This window comes from Microtus pennsylvanicus, chromosome 8, assembly GCF_037038515.1.
Source record: "Microtus pennsylvanicus isolate mMicPen1 chromosome 8, mMicPen1.hap1, whole genome shotgun sequence".
In the NCBI taxonomy this organism is placed as follows: domain Eukaryota; kingdom Metazoa; phylum Chordata; class Mammalia; order Rodentia; family Cricetidae; genus Microtus; species Microtus pennsylvanicus.
In genome coordinates this window covers 45,802,066-45,821,448 of record NC_134586.1, presented here as the reverse complement: position 1 = coordinate 45,821,448, position 19,383 = coordinate 45,802,066, and the positions used below count along the sequence as shown (strand labels likewise).

Genomic DNA, 19,383 nt, shown 5'->3' with positions numbered 1-19,383 from the left:
GTTTGATTCCTAGAACCCACGGTATAGAGAAAAAAAATGAATTCTGAAAACTATCCTCTGATCTCCACATACATGCTATAACAAACGTACCTGCACTCACATGCATGAGTCATACACATATATACACAAACACAATAATAATAAATTTTAAAATTAAATAAAACATATTGACAGAACCAGCTGGGTATGGTAACACTGAGACAGGAGGATTACCAAAAGTTGAAGGCCAGCCTGACTTACAAAGTGAGAACTTGTCTCAAAAAAAAAAGGGGGGGGGGCTGGAGAGATGGCTCAGTGGTTAAGAGCATTGCCTGCTCTTCCAAAGGTCCTGAGTTCAATTCCCAGCAACCACATGGTGGCTCACAATCATCTGTAATAAGGTCTGATGCCCTCTTCTGGCCTGCAGGCATACGCACAGACAGAATATTGTATACATAATAAATAAATAAATATTAAAAAGAAAGAAAGGAAGAAAGAAAGAAAAAAATAGAAAGAGAGACACTAGAACAAAACCATGTGGTTTCAGATAAGGTTTTGTTGACAAATTAAACATATGTGGAAACTGGAGGTTCTGAGAGTGTCTGGAATTTCAGTGCTCTGTGCACGGGGTGGCAAGCCACTACTGCTAGCAGGACACAGCGCACATTCTAAAACCCTCCAGTCCATTCATTCGAGCGCCCTTCTCTTTCTAAAGTGAGTTCTAGGAAAACAATGTTCGTGCTATTAATGTTTGAAAAAGAGTTTAGCAATTTTAGATAGTTAATCTTTAAAAAAAAACAACAGTATTTCTGATTGAGAAAGAAAAGATGTAAACATAAAGGGATGGACAGGGCATCCTAACTATACCAATACTTCCATTTCTAGTCTGAGTGGCAGGTATATAGGCGTCTGATGCTTTAGTTTCACCATTCAGACAGACACAGAGTACTACCTACATTCATGCCCTGAAATACCATTCTATTCCCAAGAATATATATAACTTTTATGTTTCATAGTACTACTTTTTACAATAAAATCTAGGTGCCATGTTATGTATCTGTGCTCCCAAGGCTTCAGTAGGGGAGGCAGGAGAATCAGAAATTTAAGGCCAAGCTCAGCAACTTAGTGAGTTCCAGGACAACTTAGGATACCTAAGACCCCATATCAAAAAATAAAGAGTACTTCATGACAATGTTTGTTTAAAAGCAACCTAAATAACTTTAAAAATCTTTTCAACAAATATAAAAACTTTTAACCTAAAAGGGACTTGGCCTCATCTAAACTATGGTTCTGTTGTATTCCCTAAGCAAGAAGAATCCCTTCTAAGTGGTCACACTTTGTACATTTGGAAAGCTGAGGCAAGAAGAGTCTAGGTTCAAGGCCAGCTACATAGTAAGATTGTCTCCAAACACCAAAGCAAGTAAGCAACAACCTCAAAGGAATCTTCCCTACCAAAAATCTGGACAGGGGCACTTTTCACCTGAATGAAGATTCTGGACTGAGCCTGTATGACAAGTACTAGCCTTCATTTGTAGCTCTGAACAGGCCAGCCCCAAATAAAATGATCACAAATTAGCTGTTGGCCAAACAGCTGAAGCCCATGTACTTTGGTTTCTGCCAGAGCTGCATGAAGCCTACTCCATTCTAAGTACCTCAGAGATCACCAAGAAAACAAGAGACCAGAGCAGCAGAGGGCACGGCACGTACGGCAGAAAAGTGCCCAAGCTTTTACACACACGTTTCTTTGGGTTATTTGCTACAGGGTAAATGCCAATTTTATTCTCTTGCAGGAATCTTGAGAGTAACTTCAATGTTTCAAGGGCAGGAGTCTTTATAACGCCCAACACTTCCCAGAATTTTCTCTTAAGTTTTCAGTATTTCATGATATTTTTAAATCATTCCCATTTTACCAAGACAGAACAAGTTACTTGTGGTCAGTGATCATCACAGTATCCCAAATCTAAACGGAGGCACAAGTACAACCAGAATATAGACTCCCAGGTTTTTCTTGACAGACTCAGATACACCTTATTTCCTGAATATCACTCATGGGAAAATCTAAGACTCAAAACATTGCAAAAACTGAAATTTCATAAACAGCACTCGAATGAAAGTTTACATTTGATCTCCACCAAGAATAAGCAGAATATAATATCTACTGTGTACTAAGAACTTAAAAATCTTACCAAAACACAATCTAGAGGAGGAGCATGCCTGTAATCCCACAAAAGACTGAAGTAGAGGGATTACAAACTTAAAGAGAACCCAAACTATATCTACATCAATATCTCTATCTATTTATCTACATCCATTTGTGTGTGTGTGTGTGTGTGTGTGTGTGTGTGTGTGTGTGTGTGTGTGTGTGTGTGTGTACATATATCCTCTGCAGATACCAGGTGAATTTGTGGTACACAAACATACATACATATATAGACACAAATGTACATATATACATACATGTATATACATACACACACACACATATACATACATTCAGCCCCCAAATTTAAAATAAGAACAAAAAAAAAACTGAACAAAAAGCTCCCAGGCTGGTCCTCATCAGGAACTCCTGTCTCCCGCACATGTGAAACAGACGCTGTATCACACCCTAGTACTTGCTCTCCATCCTTAGGTGCATCATGCTTCCTTAACGCTGTGCAGAAGCACCAGTAGAGAGAGGTTGTGTGTGTTTGTTCTAGATGGTTCCCATCCTGAACCATAAGGATAGCAGCAGGCTGGACAAGGAAGAATGGACAGCTGTGTGACCCTGCTTGCTACAGGCACTAACTATGTCACCTTAAAAACGCCCTGGGTGAGCGGAAATGAAGTTGAAAACCCTGTGCCATTGTCTTCCAGGACAGCATACCTGTAACCGCTGAACCACACCTGCTCGCAGGTTTCCAAATCCATAGTGACACTGTGACTGCAGAGCGCGTTCTGAGACCTCTTCATAGGGAGTCTGCTCGATTTCCCAGTCAAAGTCTGCATCCTCATCATCAGCTCCTTCCTCAGAAACTCCAGAAGCACCTAAATGCGTTCAACATTAATTTTTTCTTTAAAGTACTGAGGTGTCTAGGTACAATGAGAGCAGGAAGCCGCCACGGGAAAAAGGCCTCCCATTGTACACCAAAGGCACAGACAAGAATATCCACAGCCCCACTGCTCGTGATGGCCAAAACGCAGAGCCACCGTAAATGTGCACCAACAGGAGGAGATATAGAGAAACTCACAAAATCATGATGAAGATATATATATATATACACATGGGCCTCTGCTGTAACACAGATATGCCTCATGAGAACGTAGAGTAAGAAGCCAGACAAAAAGGAACACACTCTAAGACTCACAATCAGGCCAAGGAGAAGGCCCTGGTGGTCTAGGAAAGAAGAGGGGACAGAGCCTGGGAAGAGCAGGGGTGGGAGTCCAGGATATTGGAAATAAACACTATAGTTTGTGACCTAGTATTATAAAATGTTTTCAACTATCTACTTCTAGCAAGATGTTTTAATTGGTAAAGAAAAAATGTGACTGGTCTACTGGTCCACTACTGGTTATGACTTCTAATTGTGATACCAGATAAGCTATTTTCACAGTGACTTTAATCTTTCCTTTTTATTTTCTTCTCTTGAACTTTTTTCCTCTAATTTTCGGGCCCCAAGTCTCTTCTCCTAGAAAAACAAAATATTACAGATATTCCTACTTATCTTCATCTCCTCCCAACTACAGCAAACATACCTATTTCTTCCACAAGTGGTTTGGCAGACCTCGATTTTCTTGGTGCCAGAAGAGCAGTTAACATGTTCAGCCCCTCAAAATGCTGACCAGGAGTTTCCTTGGGCAATCGAATGGTAAAAATTCCTTTAAGAGAAATTGTTTTATATTTAGATATATTAAAATATTCAAAGACTTCAGTAAGTATATATAAGAGAAATGCAAGTAGGAATAATACATAATTATATGAGGAAAAAATTTTAACTATACATCTGAAGAGAATTACTATCCAGAACATATAAAGAACTCAAACACAAAATACTCAGGCTGGAAAAATGACCCAGTTTAGGAATTGTTTCTTCCACAACCATAAGGATCTAAGTTTGAATCTCTAGCACATATACAATAACCTGAGTACAACAGCAAATAGCTATAATCCCAGTGCTAGAGGAGTGGAAACAGGAAGAACCCTGGGCTGCTGGCCAAGCTGAAGCAGCAAGTTCCAGGTTCAGGGAAAGACCTTGTCTCAAAAATGAAGTGGACTTTAAAGACACCTTAAGTCAACCTCTGATCTATATCCACATGCACATACACACATGTGATGTGAACTCCCCTCTGTATGCTGTGATTACCACTGATTAATAAAGAAACTGCTTTGGGCCAATAGCAGGGCAGAACAGAGCTAGGTGGGGAAAACTAAACTAACTGCTGGGAGAAAGAAGGCGGAGTCAGGAGACACCATGTAGCCACCAGAGGGGAAACACGAGCTGCCAGTTGGAACTCTGCCCGTAGGACAGGAGCCTCATGGTAAAATATAAAATAATAGAAATGGGTTAAATTAAGATGTAAGAGTTAGCCAATAAGAAGCTAGAGCTAATGGGCCAAGCAGTGATTTAATTAATACAGTTTCTGTGTGGTTATTTTGCGTCTGAGCAGCCGGGAACGAACAAGCGGCCTCCTACAACACACATGAACACATACACAGGTACTAGCCTGTAGCAGGCTTTCTTTTGGGCCACCAACCAGCTCCCAAATCAAAACATGGAGACTTAATAGTTATGAATGTTTGGCCTTATCTTATGCTTATCCCACTAGCTCTTATAACTTAAACTGACCTGTTTCTCTTCATCTATATTTTGCCCTAGGACTTTTTACCTTTCTTTCATTCTATTTGCCCTACTGTTTCTGCTTGTCGAGTGGCTCCCTGGCTGGGAGATAACTGGCCAGCAGGTCCTAGGCACCTCCCTTGTTCTCTCTTCTCTCCAGCCTAGACTCCTCCTCCTAGTTATTCTCTCTGCTCACCAGCCCTACGATCCCTCTACTGCCTAGCTATTAGCCATTCAGCCTTTTTTTTTTTTTTGGTTTTTCGAGACAGGGTTTCTCTGTGGTTTTGGAGCCTGTCCTGGAACTAGCTCTTGTAGACCAGGCTGGTCTCGAACTCACAGAGATCAGCCTGCCTCTGCCTCCCGAGTGCTGGGATTAAAGGCGTGCGCCACCACCGCACGGCTGTCATTCAGCTTTTTATTAGACCAATCAGGTGCCTTAGGCAGGCAAGGTGAAACAGCAACACATCTTTACATAATTAAACAAATGTAGCATAAACAAACATAACACAGCTTTACATAGTTAAAGTAGTATTCCAAAACATACTGTAACAAATGTAACACATCTTTACATAGTTATAATATTCCACAACACAAACCACACTTATAGACATAAACACACAAAGGAAAAAAACCAAGCAACCTAACCAAATGGCAAATAAACACATGGAAAAAAATGCTCAGCATCCTTAGCCAAGAAGGAAATGCAAATTAAAAGTACACTGAGATTCCATCTCAGCTCAGTCAGAATGGCTCTTACAAAGAAAACACAACAGCAAATGGTGGCAAAGATGCAGAGAAGTGATCCCTTATGCACCGCTGGTGAGAATATAAACTAATCTTAGCACCTTAGCACCTCAGAATAAGAATGGCCCCCAGAATACTAAAACTAGAATCACCATACTACCCAGCTAACACTCCTAGGTATATACCCTAAGGAGTCCAAGTCATCACACCACAGAGACACCTGCATATCTAAATTCCCTGCAACACATTCACCACAACCAAGTGACAGACTCAGTCTAGATGCCCATCAACAGATAAACAAAGAAAATGTATATCTACACAACAGACTTTTACTCATTCATTTAAAAAAATGATGTCACTTACAAAAAAACAAAGATCATATTAAGTGACATAAGCCAGACACAGAAGGACAAATATGCTTTGTCTCATTTGTGGACCAAAGTGTCTTTTTATAGATGCATAAACCAGACAGACAGACAGACGGATGATAATACACACATCTCTCTGTGGGTGTGGTTGTGTGCACTTGCGGGCATGTGTGTATGTGTGTTTGAGTATGGGTATGTCCTTGTGTATGAGACATGAAAGCAGAGGAAAACTAGGGGCAAGGACACTGGCAGGAGAAGAAAAGGGAGAGAAGGGAGAAAGGAAAAAACTTGGGGTGATGAACATGATTGAAATATACGATATACATGACAGAAACTGTTCTCATAAAGCTTAACACCCTTCTGCAATGAATATACACCAATAAACATAGCTGTTTAACAAAAACATTTAACAATTTAAACTTAAAAAACATAATTCCTCAAGGGGTTCCAAAATTTGACCCTTATTATAGATTTAGTGACTATAAATCAAGATTTTAAAAAAGTCTTAAGAAGGGCTTTTCCAAAGCTGTCACTGCGATCAGAAATCAATGTGTCCAAACCACAGAATGTGCTGGTGTTACCTCGTACCATCTTAACCTAGTCAAAACATCAAAACAAAGAGTTCCTAAAATCCAGGGGCCTGAGGAGGCAACAGCACTAACCAACAGTTATTTATGAAATACATTTTTGGACTAGGAGGGAATTAGAATAGCTAATCCAAAGAACAGCAGTGGCTTTCAAACTACACTAAAGTAATTGCAATTTAATAATTTCTTTATTAACTCAAGAGATTTTTTTTTTCCTTGAGACAGCCTTGCTCTGTGGCCCTGGCTAGCCTCAAATTCACATGAAATTATGTTCCTACCTTAGGTTCCTGGGCACCAGGATTACAAGTGTGTGCCCCTATTTCCAGTCTACTGTTTTAAACATTTTACCTCGCCAGGCGGTGGAGGCGCACACCTTTAATCCCAGCACTTGGGAGGCAGAGGCAGGCGGATCTCTGTGAGTTCAAGACCAGCCTGGTCTACAAGAGCTAGTTCCAGGACAGGCTCCAAAACCACAGAGAAACCCTGTCTCGAAAAACCAAATAAATAAATAAATAAACAAACATTGTACCTCTTTTAGCAATCCAATAAACCAAATGCAACTCAACCCAAAGGCCCACACATATACAACTCCTCAGCTCTAAGAACTTTACAGTTTTATTTTTTTAATATATACATGCGAGTACAAGTGCCAATGAAAGCCACAAGAGGGTGTCAGATTCCCTGGAGCTGAAATTACAGGTAACTGTAAGCCTCTGTGTACCACAAACCAGAAACTTAGATCCTATGCAAAAGCAGCATATGTATGCGCTTAGTAGCTGAGCTATCTCTCCAGCAATAAAGTTTAATAATCTCATTGTTATATGTAACTTATTGGCAACTAAAGATAGATCCACAATCTAGGATGGCAGCTTCCTTATACCTCAATATCACAACAGTTGTACTGCATTAAGGGTGGAAATTTGATCCTAAGTTTCTCAGTCTCATTTTCCCTCCTTGACCCTACTTCCTGGTCAATAGTTACTGAATAAATTATACAAGTGTATATAAATTACTCTTTTTGAACTAAAAAAATTATTATTATTGTACGTGCATATGTGTGTGTGTTGGGGGGAGTTGGGCTATGATTTATGTGTGGTATTCGGAGCAGAGCTCTTCGGAGCCAGTTTTCTCCTTTACATTTTCATGGGTTCTGGAAACCAAACTCAGGCTGCCAGGTTTACTAGACAAGCACCTTTACCTACCGAGCTACTCTGCGGGCTCTTCAAGCGACTCTTACTCCAAATCCAGTGACAAAGGAAAAGATAATAGTTTGCAGAAGAGTAAAATAAACAGGTTCTGTGGCAAGCTAAAATAAAGACTTATCAATCACAAAAAGAAAACTCAATTCCTCATTAAATTTCTTCCATGGATAATTTCTCAACTGCCTGTAATTAAAATCCAAGTTTGAAAACTATAAAAGAAAAATTCCATCCAAAAGCTCATAAATCCTTCATATTTTAAAATCAATCATTTCATGTTGATGTTTACTTCTACACATGTCCCAAATGTAGAAACAATTCCTGAAAAATGGAACTAGAACATTTGATTCAAATTTAAAGATTCTTGAAAAATATTTTAAGACAGAAAACTGCTATAACTGCCCCAAATCCAGATAACAGGCACTAGACATTAAAGAAGAGTTATGTAGCATATGGCAATGTCTCGACATTTAAAAATACTGCTGTGTGGCTATGTAGGAATCCACAAAACCCTGGCTGGAGCTGGGCCTATGGCTCAATGAGTAAAGCACTTGCCATACAGGCTGGAGGCCCTGAGTTTGGTTCCCAGAACCCAGACAAAACATAAGGAGTAGCGGGGCATGTTTGTAATCCTGGAGCTGGGGAGCAGACAGGAGTATTCAGTGGCTCACTGCCCAGCCTGTCTAGCCCAATAAGCAACAAGCAAGTGAGAAACCCTGTCTAAAAAGAATTCCTTCAGATGACATCAGAGGTTGTTCTTTGGCTTCCATTTGCACATCCGCACACACGAACCCCCCGCCCCCCCAATCCACAAGCGCCTCCCAACATGCCCATCTACACCTACTTATGCTCCGAATCAAACTGCCACCATCTTCAGTTCTGGAGGGCCTGCTCACAAACTGCCATCAAAGCTGAGCCTGTGGACTATTTTACCTTGCCTCACAGGAGCAGGGAGTGGGGGGGGGGGGTCATGGGACCCTCACCTAATTATTCATCCACCACCCCAGCCCCCATCCCACAACCAGTGTTATGAAACCATTCTGTCCCAACTACACGTGGTCTTGGAGGAGGGGCTAGAGCATAGGATAAAGGGAGGGAATTAGTTATGCGGCCTGAGGAAGCCATGTAGACTTCCACTGTGGCTACTTCAGGATCAGCTATCTATGTTCCTGCCCATAACCCCTTACCCACTACTCTGTAAACCTAGTGAACTCAATGGTTCCCCCAGGGAACTTCGGTGGAATCACATTTAGTTCATCAGTGAGACCTTAGGAGAGGTAGATGGCATCTCTTGGGGAAGGAATTTTGGCAACACCAGCATACACACAAATAAAAAATAGAGAAAAACCTATCCAAAACCCCAAAGGCCATACCTTTATCCACATCATAGGACCCCTGCTCACTTCCATTTTCCACAATCCTTCCAGGAAGCGTTAATCTGAAGATTTAACACAAGGTAAGTGATCACCAAACACAGAATATATTTAGCCAACAAAATCTATCAACCATCACTAGGTGGGTGGTGCAGGCCTTTAATCCCAGCAGGCGGATTTCTGTGAGTCTGAGGCCAGCCTGGTCTACAGATCTATTTCCAGGTCAGCTAGGAACAGAGAAATCCTGTTTCGAAAAACAAAATCTATCAACCATCTGAACGGCAACTTTCAGATATCTTTCACATTTTAAAAGCTAAATAACTTAGATTCCTTCAGCTAAGAAAGTAAAAATCAAAGATGACATATCTTTTCATTTGAATACTTTAGCCACCAAACAGACGGGGCGGGGGGGGGGGGGAGAACTTCATAATAAACGGTAGTTGTTAAATGCAGTTATGTTTATTATACTTTATTTTAATTTAGTTTATAAGTAAAACGACATCCAAGGTTTTATGGGTATAGGGAAAATGATTTCTACATGGTTCATTACTATCCACAGTTCCATAGGTTGGGAGTGACCTACTCGATTTTCAAGTTGGCATGCTAGTTAATATCTTAGTGGTTAGATAAGAGTCAAGAGCCGTGAAGAAACCAGCTTGACTGCAGCGGAGCGCTCAGTTGAAAAGCGGAGGGCAACGGATGAACAAGTTTAATAAGACTAACAGCGTTCACCGCTCAAGGGGGCTCACAGTACTGCCTAAGTCAAAGTATGGCTATCAAAATTAAGGTGACGCAAGTGCGAGCACTTAAAACGCTGCGTACCTACTACATCAAAGGGCGCCCCAGTGTAAGCTGCCACTACTGTTTTGGTTCAACACGGAGAAAAATCCAGACGGGCAAGTGCTATTACTCGCCTCTAGTGGCAGCCAGGCAGAAATTGGCTAAACTGATGCGAAGGGAACCTGAGAACCGCAGGGAGCAGAAAACGGTCCGCTAGGAGGCGGACAAGGAAAGCGTGCCGGCGTGTGTCAAAAGGCCGACCCTGAGGGGAAGTCACCGCGCTGGGGAGAAGCGTGGGCGTGCAGTGAGAACAGCACAAGACAGGAAGGACCGAGGGTGACAGGACAGACACTGGGTGGGTGCCCCCGTGCCCGGTGGTGAGATGGGCAGGTGAGGAAGGAGGCGATTGCGCGGGAGACCGCGCTCCAGGGAAAAGCCGCCGAGGCAGCGGCGAGAGCCCCGTGAGTGTGTCCACGAGCGCAGGTTCCCGAGTAAACGCAGGGCGCAGGCGGCGGGAACTCGCCTCAGAAAGTAGGGCTTGGCGTAGAACTTGAAGTCCACCCCCTCGAAGTACACGTCGAACTCGGAGGCGCGCGCGTGAGGCACGCGGATGGCGACCGTGAGGAAGTCGCGGTCCTGGCTCAGCTCGAACGCGGGGGTCAGCATCGCCGCGCGCCTGGAGCCACCACGGGCCAGCTACGCACGCGCCAGGTTCCCCAGCGCCAGACCCACGCCGTCTGCCTCAGCGCTTCCGGCCAGAAGCGGAAGTGGATGCGCGTGGGGCCGGAAGTCCCGTCCCGCGCCGGTCTCCTTGGAGAAAGGACGCTTTTTCTGGCAAGGCGGAGTTTTCAAATTGACTTGAAAGAGAAAGGATGCCCTGAAGCCAGGCCTATAAGACTTCGGCTGACGGAATTTTTGGAAAAACAGGAAATCTAACCGAGAAATTTGCGCACTAACCAGAACACGAATTTACTCTAAACTCACAGGGACCTATGGAGAGGCTTAGAAATTATTTTAATCACCTCAGTTATTCAAATCAACAAAGTGTATTCCTGTGCAGGCATTTCCCAATTGCACGACCTTAGAACAACTACAAAGTTTCTATATACTTAAGAAACCTCTACTATAAAAGGAGGATATTAGTCCAGCCTCCTCAGATGCTGCTACGATAGCATGAAGTTATCCAAGATCAAGTTGCCAGCACTCAGCAAGTAGGAGCAGGTTCTGCAGTAGCCACAGCTACTTACATTGTCCGATTCTCCCAGGTTTCCTTAAATTTTCACCTGAAGTGACAAAAAACGGACCACTAGTCCCCTCCTTCTGCTCCCCTTCTTGATCCCTTCTTTGAATAGTTTGCTCTTTGACAGAGCAACAATCCTCTAACCCACACTACAAATTCCAAGGACAAGTGGACTGAGAGAGGTTCAACAGGATCAGAATCCAGGTGCCTTATCAGTGTCCTTTTGATTTATCCTGTGTCATTTTTCTCTGTTTTCTTACAAGTGTTATAATCTGTCTTTTGTCTTTTTTCTTTATTCATCTCAATCATTCTCTTTAGTTCCTCTGTGATGCTTACTCTCTCAAATGCCTTTCCCACTAATCCTACTCTTCCCTCATGTATTCTCTTGGGCTTCCTTTGCTCTCATTCCTCTTACTTCGAGGAACCAGCACAGCCCAAATCTAGTATTGCGCTGGCTAGTTCTGTGTCAACTTGACACAAGCTAAAGTCATTTGAGAGGAAGAAACCTTAATTAAGAAAATGCCTCCATAACATCAGGCTGTAGGCAAATACGTAGCGTATTTTCTTAGTGATTGATGGGCTGGGCCATCTCTAGGCTAGTGGTCCAGGTTCTATTAAAACGCAGGCTGAGAAAGCCATGAAGAGCAAGCCAGTAAGCAGCACTCCTCCATGGCCTCTGCATTAACTCCTGCTTCCGGGTTCCTGCTCTGTTTGAGTTCCTGCCCTGATTTCCTTCCATGATGAACAGCGGTACAGATAAGCCAAATGAACCCTTTCCTCCTCAACTTGCTTTGGTCATGGTGTTTCATCACAGCAATTGTAACCTGAAGACATTTGTGAAAGTCAGTGGAATACCTGGGCTCAGTGGCTTGCACCTGTAATCTCACACACAGAAGGCAGAGGCAGGAGGATTGTGCAAGTTTTAGGCTAGCGCCATCTATATAATGAGTTCCCAGCCAGGCTAGGTGTCCTAGTTCCTTTCTTATTGTGATAAATACCGTGCCCAAAAGCTACTTGGGAAGGAAAGGACTTGTTTAGCTTCCACTTCAGGTCACAGGTCAGCTTGACCCAGTGAGATCAAGGCAAGAGTTTGAGGAGGAATTGAAGGAGAGACCATGGAGGACCACCCTGCTTTCTTGCCTGTTCAGTTGGCTCTTTTCCCAGGACCACTTACCCAGGGGTAGCACCACCCAACTAGGCTGGACTCTCCAGCGTCAATCGCTAACCAAGAAAATGCCCCCATAGATTTGCCTACAGGCCAGTATGACAGACATTTTCTTAATTGAGGTTCCTTCATTCCCAGATGACCCCAAGTTGTATCAATTTAATAATAACAAGCACTCTGGGCTACACAGTGAAACTATGTCTCAAGACAACACTAATAAGAACAAAATCAGAGAATAAGTAGGAAGGGTTTAAAGTCATTTCCTGTGGCAGTAAAGATCCCCAGATATCCACAAAAGTTTTCTTGACATCTGGCTTTTGATGATTCTAAGGAAACAATCTTGACATTTAATTGGGACTCTGAAAAAAAAAAGATGTTAGCAGGCCCCCACATTAGCTGGATTCCTGGCTAAGTAGCAGAGCTACAGTAGCTTTGTTTTGATTCCATCTTTTCCTTCCTGGAGCTCTGTGAAGAAGTCAATCATAATCTATTCACTTGCACAGGGTCACACGGTTTGTCAGAGGCTCAATCGGAACCAAGGTTAGTCTTATTCCTAGGTCCATGCTCCAAACCACTAAAGAACTAAAAAACCTCTAATATCACCACTCACATCTTGGTTTCATACTGTAAGGCCAGGCCTGCCTGCTTGAGACCAGACGGATCCTTTAAAGTAATAGATAGTCAATTCTGACAATGAATTGATGCCAATCTGGGATTAGTAAAGCCCTTAAAAGATTCCCCTGAGGTGGCCTTTAGCCAATTACTCCAAACTCACTTCCCTGGAAAGAATCTTTATATCTACCATGGGACCTCATTCCTGTAGGTCACAAGCATTAATATTTTTAATTATTCATGCCTGGGAATTAAATGAAACAAGCTCTGCTATCCAGCCCTGCTATCTTAAAACACTTCACAATCCAAGTTTTTTTTTTTATACTTTTCCTGGGTACTTGATTATATATTTAGCAGAGAGAGAGAGACCGAGAAAGACAGAGAGAGAGAGAAAGTGCTAGAACACAAATAAACAGACTATATGATACAATAATTTTGTTCTGGAGTAGGAATTTATACTATATCTGCTGTAATTCAGAAAAAAATATAATTATATAAGGAGTTTGTCATGTGGGGAAGGAGGAAGAGTTTGGTTCCTTTTTTTGTAAACAGATTTGTTTTAATTTTATATGTATGGATGTTTTACCTTAATGTGTATCTGTACCACTTGTGTGCCTGCTACCTGTGGAAGCCAGAGGAGGCAAGTCAGATTTCTTGGAACCAGAGTTGCAGACAGTTAGTCACCACGTGGGTGCCAGGAATTGAACCCAGGTCGTCTGGAAGAGCGGCGGGTGGTCTTAACTGCTGAGCTATCTCTTCAGCTCCCAGTTCACTTTATCTTTGAATTTATGATTAGTACTAAGCGATACAAATTATACATTCATTCTCCCTTTTAAAATGTAAAGTTCATCGGGAAAGTAGTAGCACACACCTTTAATCCCAGCACTTGGGAGGCAGAGACAAGAGGATCTCTGTGAGTTCAAGCCCAGCCTGTTCAACAAAGTGAATTCCAGGATAGCCAGAGCTGTTACACAGAGAAACGATGTCTCAAAAAACAAAAATAATAATAACGGTAATAATAATAATAAATGTAAAATTCTCTTTTAACCAAAGTACAACTGTGACTCTTTCTCTTTTCTAAAGGTAATTTTTCCACCTGTCTTTGCAGTCTCTTATATTTTGGCAGACATTTCCATGTACGCCTTGAATTTGTATTTAGACCCACTTCATATTTTTTCCTTACTGAGGACAAGTATATAGCCTGTCATCTTTGTTTGCATTAAAATAGTCCCTCTTCTAGTCTAAAGAATATGATTATGAGCCATGAGTTTCAAAATTAAGCATTAAATTTAAAAGACAAGTTTTTCCCAAATTTTTTATTTATTTTTCTTTTTATTGAAAATAGATTGTTTTCACAATACTATATCCTGATTACTGCTCCTCCCCCCCACTCCTCCCGGTTCCTTCCCAACTCCCCTCTCATCTGAATCCACTCCCTTTCTGTCTCTCTGCAGAAAAGAAAAGGTTTCTAAGAGACAATAATAAACTATGAAAAAATAAAATATAATAAGATAGAGAAAAAACAATCACATTAGAGTTGGACAAGGCAAACAGAAGGAAAAGAGCCCAAGAGATGACACAAGAATCAGAGACCCACTCAGAAGTCCCATAAAAACATTAAACTGGAAACCATAATACGGTCACAGAGGACCTGGTAGAGACCCATGCCGTCCCTGTACATGCTGCTGCTGCAGTCTCTGTGAGTTCAAATGAGCTTTGCTTGTGTTGATTTAGAGGGCCTTGTTCTCTTGGTGTCTTCCTTCCCTTCGAGTTCCTACAGTCTTTCTGGCTCCTCTTCTACGGGGTTTCCTGAGTTCTGACAATATCCCATTTAGGGCTGAGTTCATAAAAGACAAGTTTTTATAAACAATTCGTATTGTCTTGTGTGGTCTCCAAATGGTGAAATACCCCTTGCATCCAGAAGGTGGCGAGCACCTGTGCAAGTCAAACAATGGAGTTTAAAGCAATTAAGGCTGTTTATACCTCTAGTTCATTCTCTGAGCAGTTCGGGGGAAGGTACTAATCTCTTATACAGACTTTCCAAGCTTTGAAAGTTTTGTTACTTTCTTAAAAAGACAACTTCTCAAGCTGAGGTTCAGGCTTGACTTAAACTCACTATGTAACCTAGGCTGACTTCACACTCACAGCAATCCTCCTGCCTCAGTCTTGAGTTATGATTATAAGGTTAAGCCACCACACCCAGCAGGCCCTGTTAATTTTTTCATAGAAACCTTTTAAACTTTTACTCTATTCAAAGAAGTACAGGAAGACTTTTACAACAGAAATGGTATGTACACTATATTTCTCCTTTTAATTATCAAAGAATTACAATATCTCCCTTTTATTATAATTTTGTTAGAAATATATGTTACTATATCCTTATTAGTTCCTAACATTAATGTTGGTATTTTAACAAGAGAATTGAACAGGGCAATGATTCATTTTGAGAAAAGACCAAACAAATAAACAAACGAAAGACCCTAATCCTAGAACCGTGAACACAGATTACAAAACTAGATTAAGAAGAAAATAGTTAAAATACCAACTAAATTATTCTTTTCCTTGGGGTCCCCTTTTTTGTTTGAGACTGGGCTCACCCTGTAACCTGGATTGTTCTCAGATTCACAGGACTCCCCCTGCCTCAGCCTCATGAACTACAACACCCAGGCTAGATTGTAGCATGTGGGTAAAGATTCAGGTAGCCAACAGATAAATGTAGTCTGGTTAAGGACAATTTAGAACAGCAACAAAGGATGCTGTGGAGGTTTGGATGAGAAGGGCCCCCACAAATTCATATATGTGAACGTTCAGTCGACAGTTGGTGGAACTATTTAGGAAGGATTAGGTGTAGCCTTGTTAGAGAAAGTGGATCACAGGGGTTGGGCTTTGAGGTTTCAAAATGCCCCTATCAGGCACAGCCCCCCCTTCTCTCCTTTCTCTTTACCTCTTGCTTGTGGATCAGATATAAGTTCTCGGCCTCTGCTCCAGCACCATGCCTTGCTTGCCTGCTTCTACCTCTACCATGATGATCATGGACCAACCCCCTGTTAGCAAGCCCCCAATGACATGCTTTTATTTATAAGTTGCCTTTGTCATGCTGTCTCTTCACAGTAACCAAGACAAATACAGACACACATGCCATGAGTGTGGCACAGGTAATGTCTCCAAAGGTTTTCAAAGCACCATGTAGTTTAGGTATAGCTAGGTTCGTTCCTTGCCTCTATCCTTCAGCCCATTCCAGTCACAGTGGTAAGCCCTGAGCTCATCCAGGGATACCGAGTTAGTGATGGATATTTCAGATGAGATTTACTTCAATTCTAATTTTACAAAAGGTAAATGAACCTCTGAAAAAGATCAACAATGGCTACAGCTGACACCAGTCTATTTGACCTTAGGGCTAAGCAATACACATATCAAGTGATCCCACTCTCCGGTGAAGGACAGGATGCTAGAAGGAGAGCTGCTTAATGTCATTGCTGCTTAATGTCATGTTTCTAACAGACATCTGTAGAAGGTGCCAGCGGGAGGCCCTGCCCAGATGCCCCTAATGCACTGGGAGCCAGTAGGTCTGACCCTAGCAGCCAATGTTGTAAATGACTTGTCCCAGGTCCCTTTCCTGAGGACTTACCCAAGCCCCAGAGTTGTTGTTTTATTAACCTCAGTTTTGAGGCACTGTATTAGTTATTTTCCTCACTACTACAACAAAATATCTGATCTCCCCCGTACCAAAAAAAAAAAAAAGACAGTGAAAGCAGTGATTCTCAACCTGTGGGTCCCAACCCCTTTAACAAACTTCTGTCTCCAAAAATATTTACATTACAATTTATAGCAGAAAATAATTTTATGATTGGGGGTCGCCACAATGGTCTCAGCATTAGGAAGGTTGAGAAGCGCTGCATTAAAGGAAGAATGGTTTTATTTGGGCCTGCAGTTCAAGGGTCCTGTCCATCACAGCCAGAAAGCTGTAGCAGCATTTGGACTCTGTGTCCACAGTGAGGAAGTGGAGAGAGATGAACGGTGACACTCTGCTGACGTTCTCCTTCATGTGCAATCTGAGACCCTAGCTCCTTGAATAGTGCCATCCTTTAGATGGGTCTTCCCACCTTAACTAAGATAGGGTCGAAATTAGCTCACAGACATACCGAGAGGTATCATGACGATTCTCATCAGGTCAACAGTCAAGATTAGCCAGCATCGTCAATGTGTTGGCTTCAGTGAGAAACGTCCTCCATGGGCTCATGTAGTGAACACTTGGTCACCAGTTTCTGGTTCTTCTGGGGGAAGTTATGGAACATTTAGAGGTACTACCATTCTTGAGGAAGATGTTGTTGAGAGTGAACTTTGACAGCTTATAGACTCACCCTACTTCCTGGCCCCTGCCTTCCTCTCTGTCTCCTTCCTGTATATGGGCGATATATAATCAGCCAGCTTCCTCGTCCTGCTATCACACCATGCCTTCCACACCATTATGAAGATGTCCCTTTGGAACCATAGACTAAAATAACCTTCTTTCCTTAAGTTGTTTTTGGTTGTGGTGTTTGCAGAGATCATCAATTGTTTTTGTTGATATAGCCAACTTCCTTTGGTTGGAGTTTTCCTTCTGGTACTTTGTGTAGGGCTTGGTTTTTGGCAATTTATTGGTTAAATCTGGTTCTGTCATGGAATATCTTGTTTTGTCCTTCTATGGTGATTGAAAGTTTTGCTGGGTATAGTAGTCTGGGCTGGCATCCATGGTCTCTTGATATCTGCATAACGCTTGACTAGGACCTTCTGGATTTCATTGTCTCCATTGAGAAGTCAGGTGTAATTCTGATAGCTCTGCCTTTATATGTTACTTTGCCTTTTTCCCTTGCAGCTCTTAATATTTTTCTTTATTCTGTATGTTTAGTGTTTTGATTATTATGTGGTGAGGGGACTTTTTTTGATCCAGTCTATTTGGTGTTTTGTAAGCATCTTGTATCTTCACAGGCAGATTTTTCTTTAGGTTGAGAAAGTTTTCTTCTATGATTTTGTTAAATATATTTTCTGTGCTTTTGAGTTGAACTTCTTCTCCTTCTTTTATACCTATTATTCTTAGGTTTGGTTTTTTCATGGTGTACCATATTTCCTGGGTATTTTGTGTTAAGCTTTTGTTAGATTTTCTTTGACTGATGAGTCTATTTCTCCTATTGTATCTTCAGTGCTTGAGATTCTCTCTTCCATCTCTTGTATTCTGCTGTTTATACTTGCATTTGTGGTTCCTGATCATTTTCTCATGATTTCTGTTTCTATATTTCCCTCAGCTTGTGTTTTCTTTATTGTCTCTATTTCAGTTTTCAAGTCTTGAATAGTTTCTTTCATATGTTTGATTGCTTGGTTTTCTTCAAGGGATTTTTAATGTCTTCCAATTTTTTTGTTTGTCTTTTCCTCCATTTCTTTGAGGAAATTTCTCATTTTCTCTTTAAAGGCCTCAGACATTGTTCTGAAGTTATTTTTTAGGTCATTTTCTTCTGCTTCATCTATATTTGGTTGACAGTTATTTATATAGTATTAGGTAATGTAGGAAACCCAGGCATAGTTTATTATTTATTTATTTTGTTTTAAGACAGGATTTCACAGTGTTGATCAGGCTGAACTCAAACCATTGGCCCTCCTATCTCTTCTTCCCTAGAATTCCTAGAAATGACTTGAAATCATATGAAAATATAGGTGTTATGTACAGATACGATGCCATTTTATATAAGAGACATGAATAGCTCATATTTTGGTATTTGTTTATGGGAATGAGGAAGAATGTGGCTGGAATCAATCCTATGATTCTTTTACTCAGCAGCATGCATGAACCACATAGATATATTAAATCAGAAGGACCAGACTGAAGAGAGTACACATGTCAATTGAAGACATGTCAAAATAGTGATTTCCTTTGTAGGAAGGATTCTTGACTGGGGGAGTACACAAGCCTGTTGGGATGCTGATGTAGGTGAGATCGCCTGGGCATGTCCAAGTGTGGACATTCTCAAAGCCTTGTGTTTTGTGCCCTTTACTGTATAAAATACCCTTGTGAATACAGAGTATGAAGGCTGCCATTGCCTTGCCACTGCATACTGCACAGCCTTGCCCTTGGCCTCAGAAAACTGCCATGTCCAATGTCACCCTGTTCCAGAGGTTAAATAATACAAGGCCTGACCCCACACTTCAAATTAGACCATGCTAGAAAGCTAGGTCCTGAAAAAGAAAAACCACCTCATCTCTGGAGCCCCAATGTTGACAGAGGTTTCTGTCCTGCCCAGTACTGCAGCTGTTCAATCCCAAAGAAACACACAGAGGTCTACATTAATCATAATCTGATTGGCTTAGTATTTTTAATTAACTTTTTATTAACTCTTATAACTTATATTAGCCCATAATTCTTGTCTGTGTTAGCCACATGGCTTGGTACCTTTTTCAGCAAGGTAGTCACATCTTGGGTCCTTTGAGTCTGGGTGACGGCTGCAGACTGCTACTTTCCTCTTCCCATAATTCTCACTGCCACACCTC

At 41.6% G+C, this 19,383-nt stretch overlaps 1 protein-coding gene across 3 annotated transcripts in view; it reads right to left on the bottom strand.

The window, feature by feature from the left end:
• The window catches only part of Shq1 (SHQ1, H/ACA ribonucleoprotein assembly factor), a 106,894-nt gene extending 96,278 nt beyond the window's left edge, over positions 1 to 10,616 (bottom strand). For 2 of the 3 annotated variants that reach the window (XM_075983338.1, XM_075983341.1), the window contains exons 1-4: positions 10,371 to 10,589; positions 9,068 to 9,132; positions 3,715 to 3,837; positions 2,846 to 3,006 (exon numbers count right to left, since the gene is read on the bottom strand). In XM_075983338.1, coding sequence (XP_075839453.1) covers positions 2,846 to 3,006; positions 3,715 to 3,837; positions 9,068 to 9,132; positions 10,371 to 10,513 — 492 coding nt within the window. In that variant the 5' untranslated portion in view covers positions 10,514 to 10,589. Of the gene's footprint in view, positions 1 to 2,845; positions 3,007 to 3,714; positions 3,838 to 9,067; positions 9,133 to 9,889 lie in introns of all 3 variants that reach the window. The other variant, XM_075983340.1, reaches the window with a different exon arrangement.
• Positions 10,617 to 19,383: the final 8,767 nt, after the last annotated feature.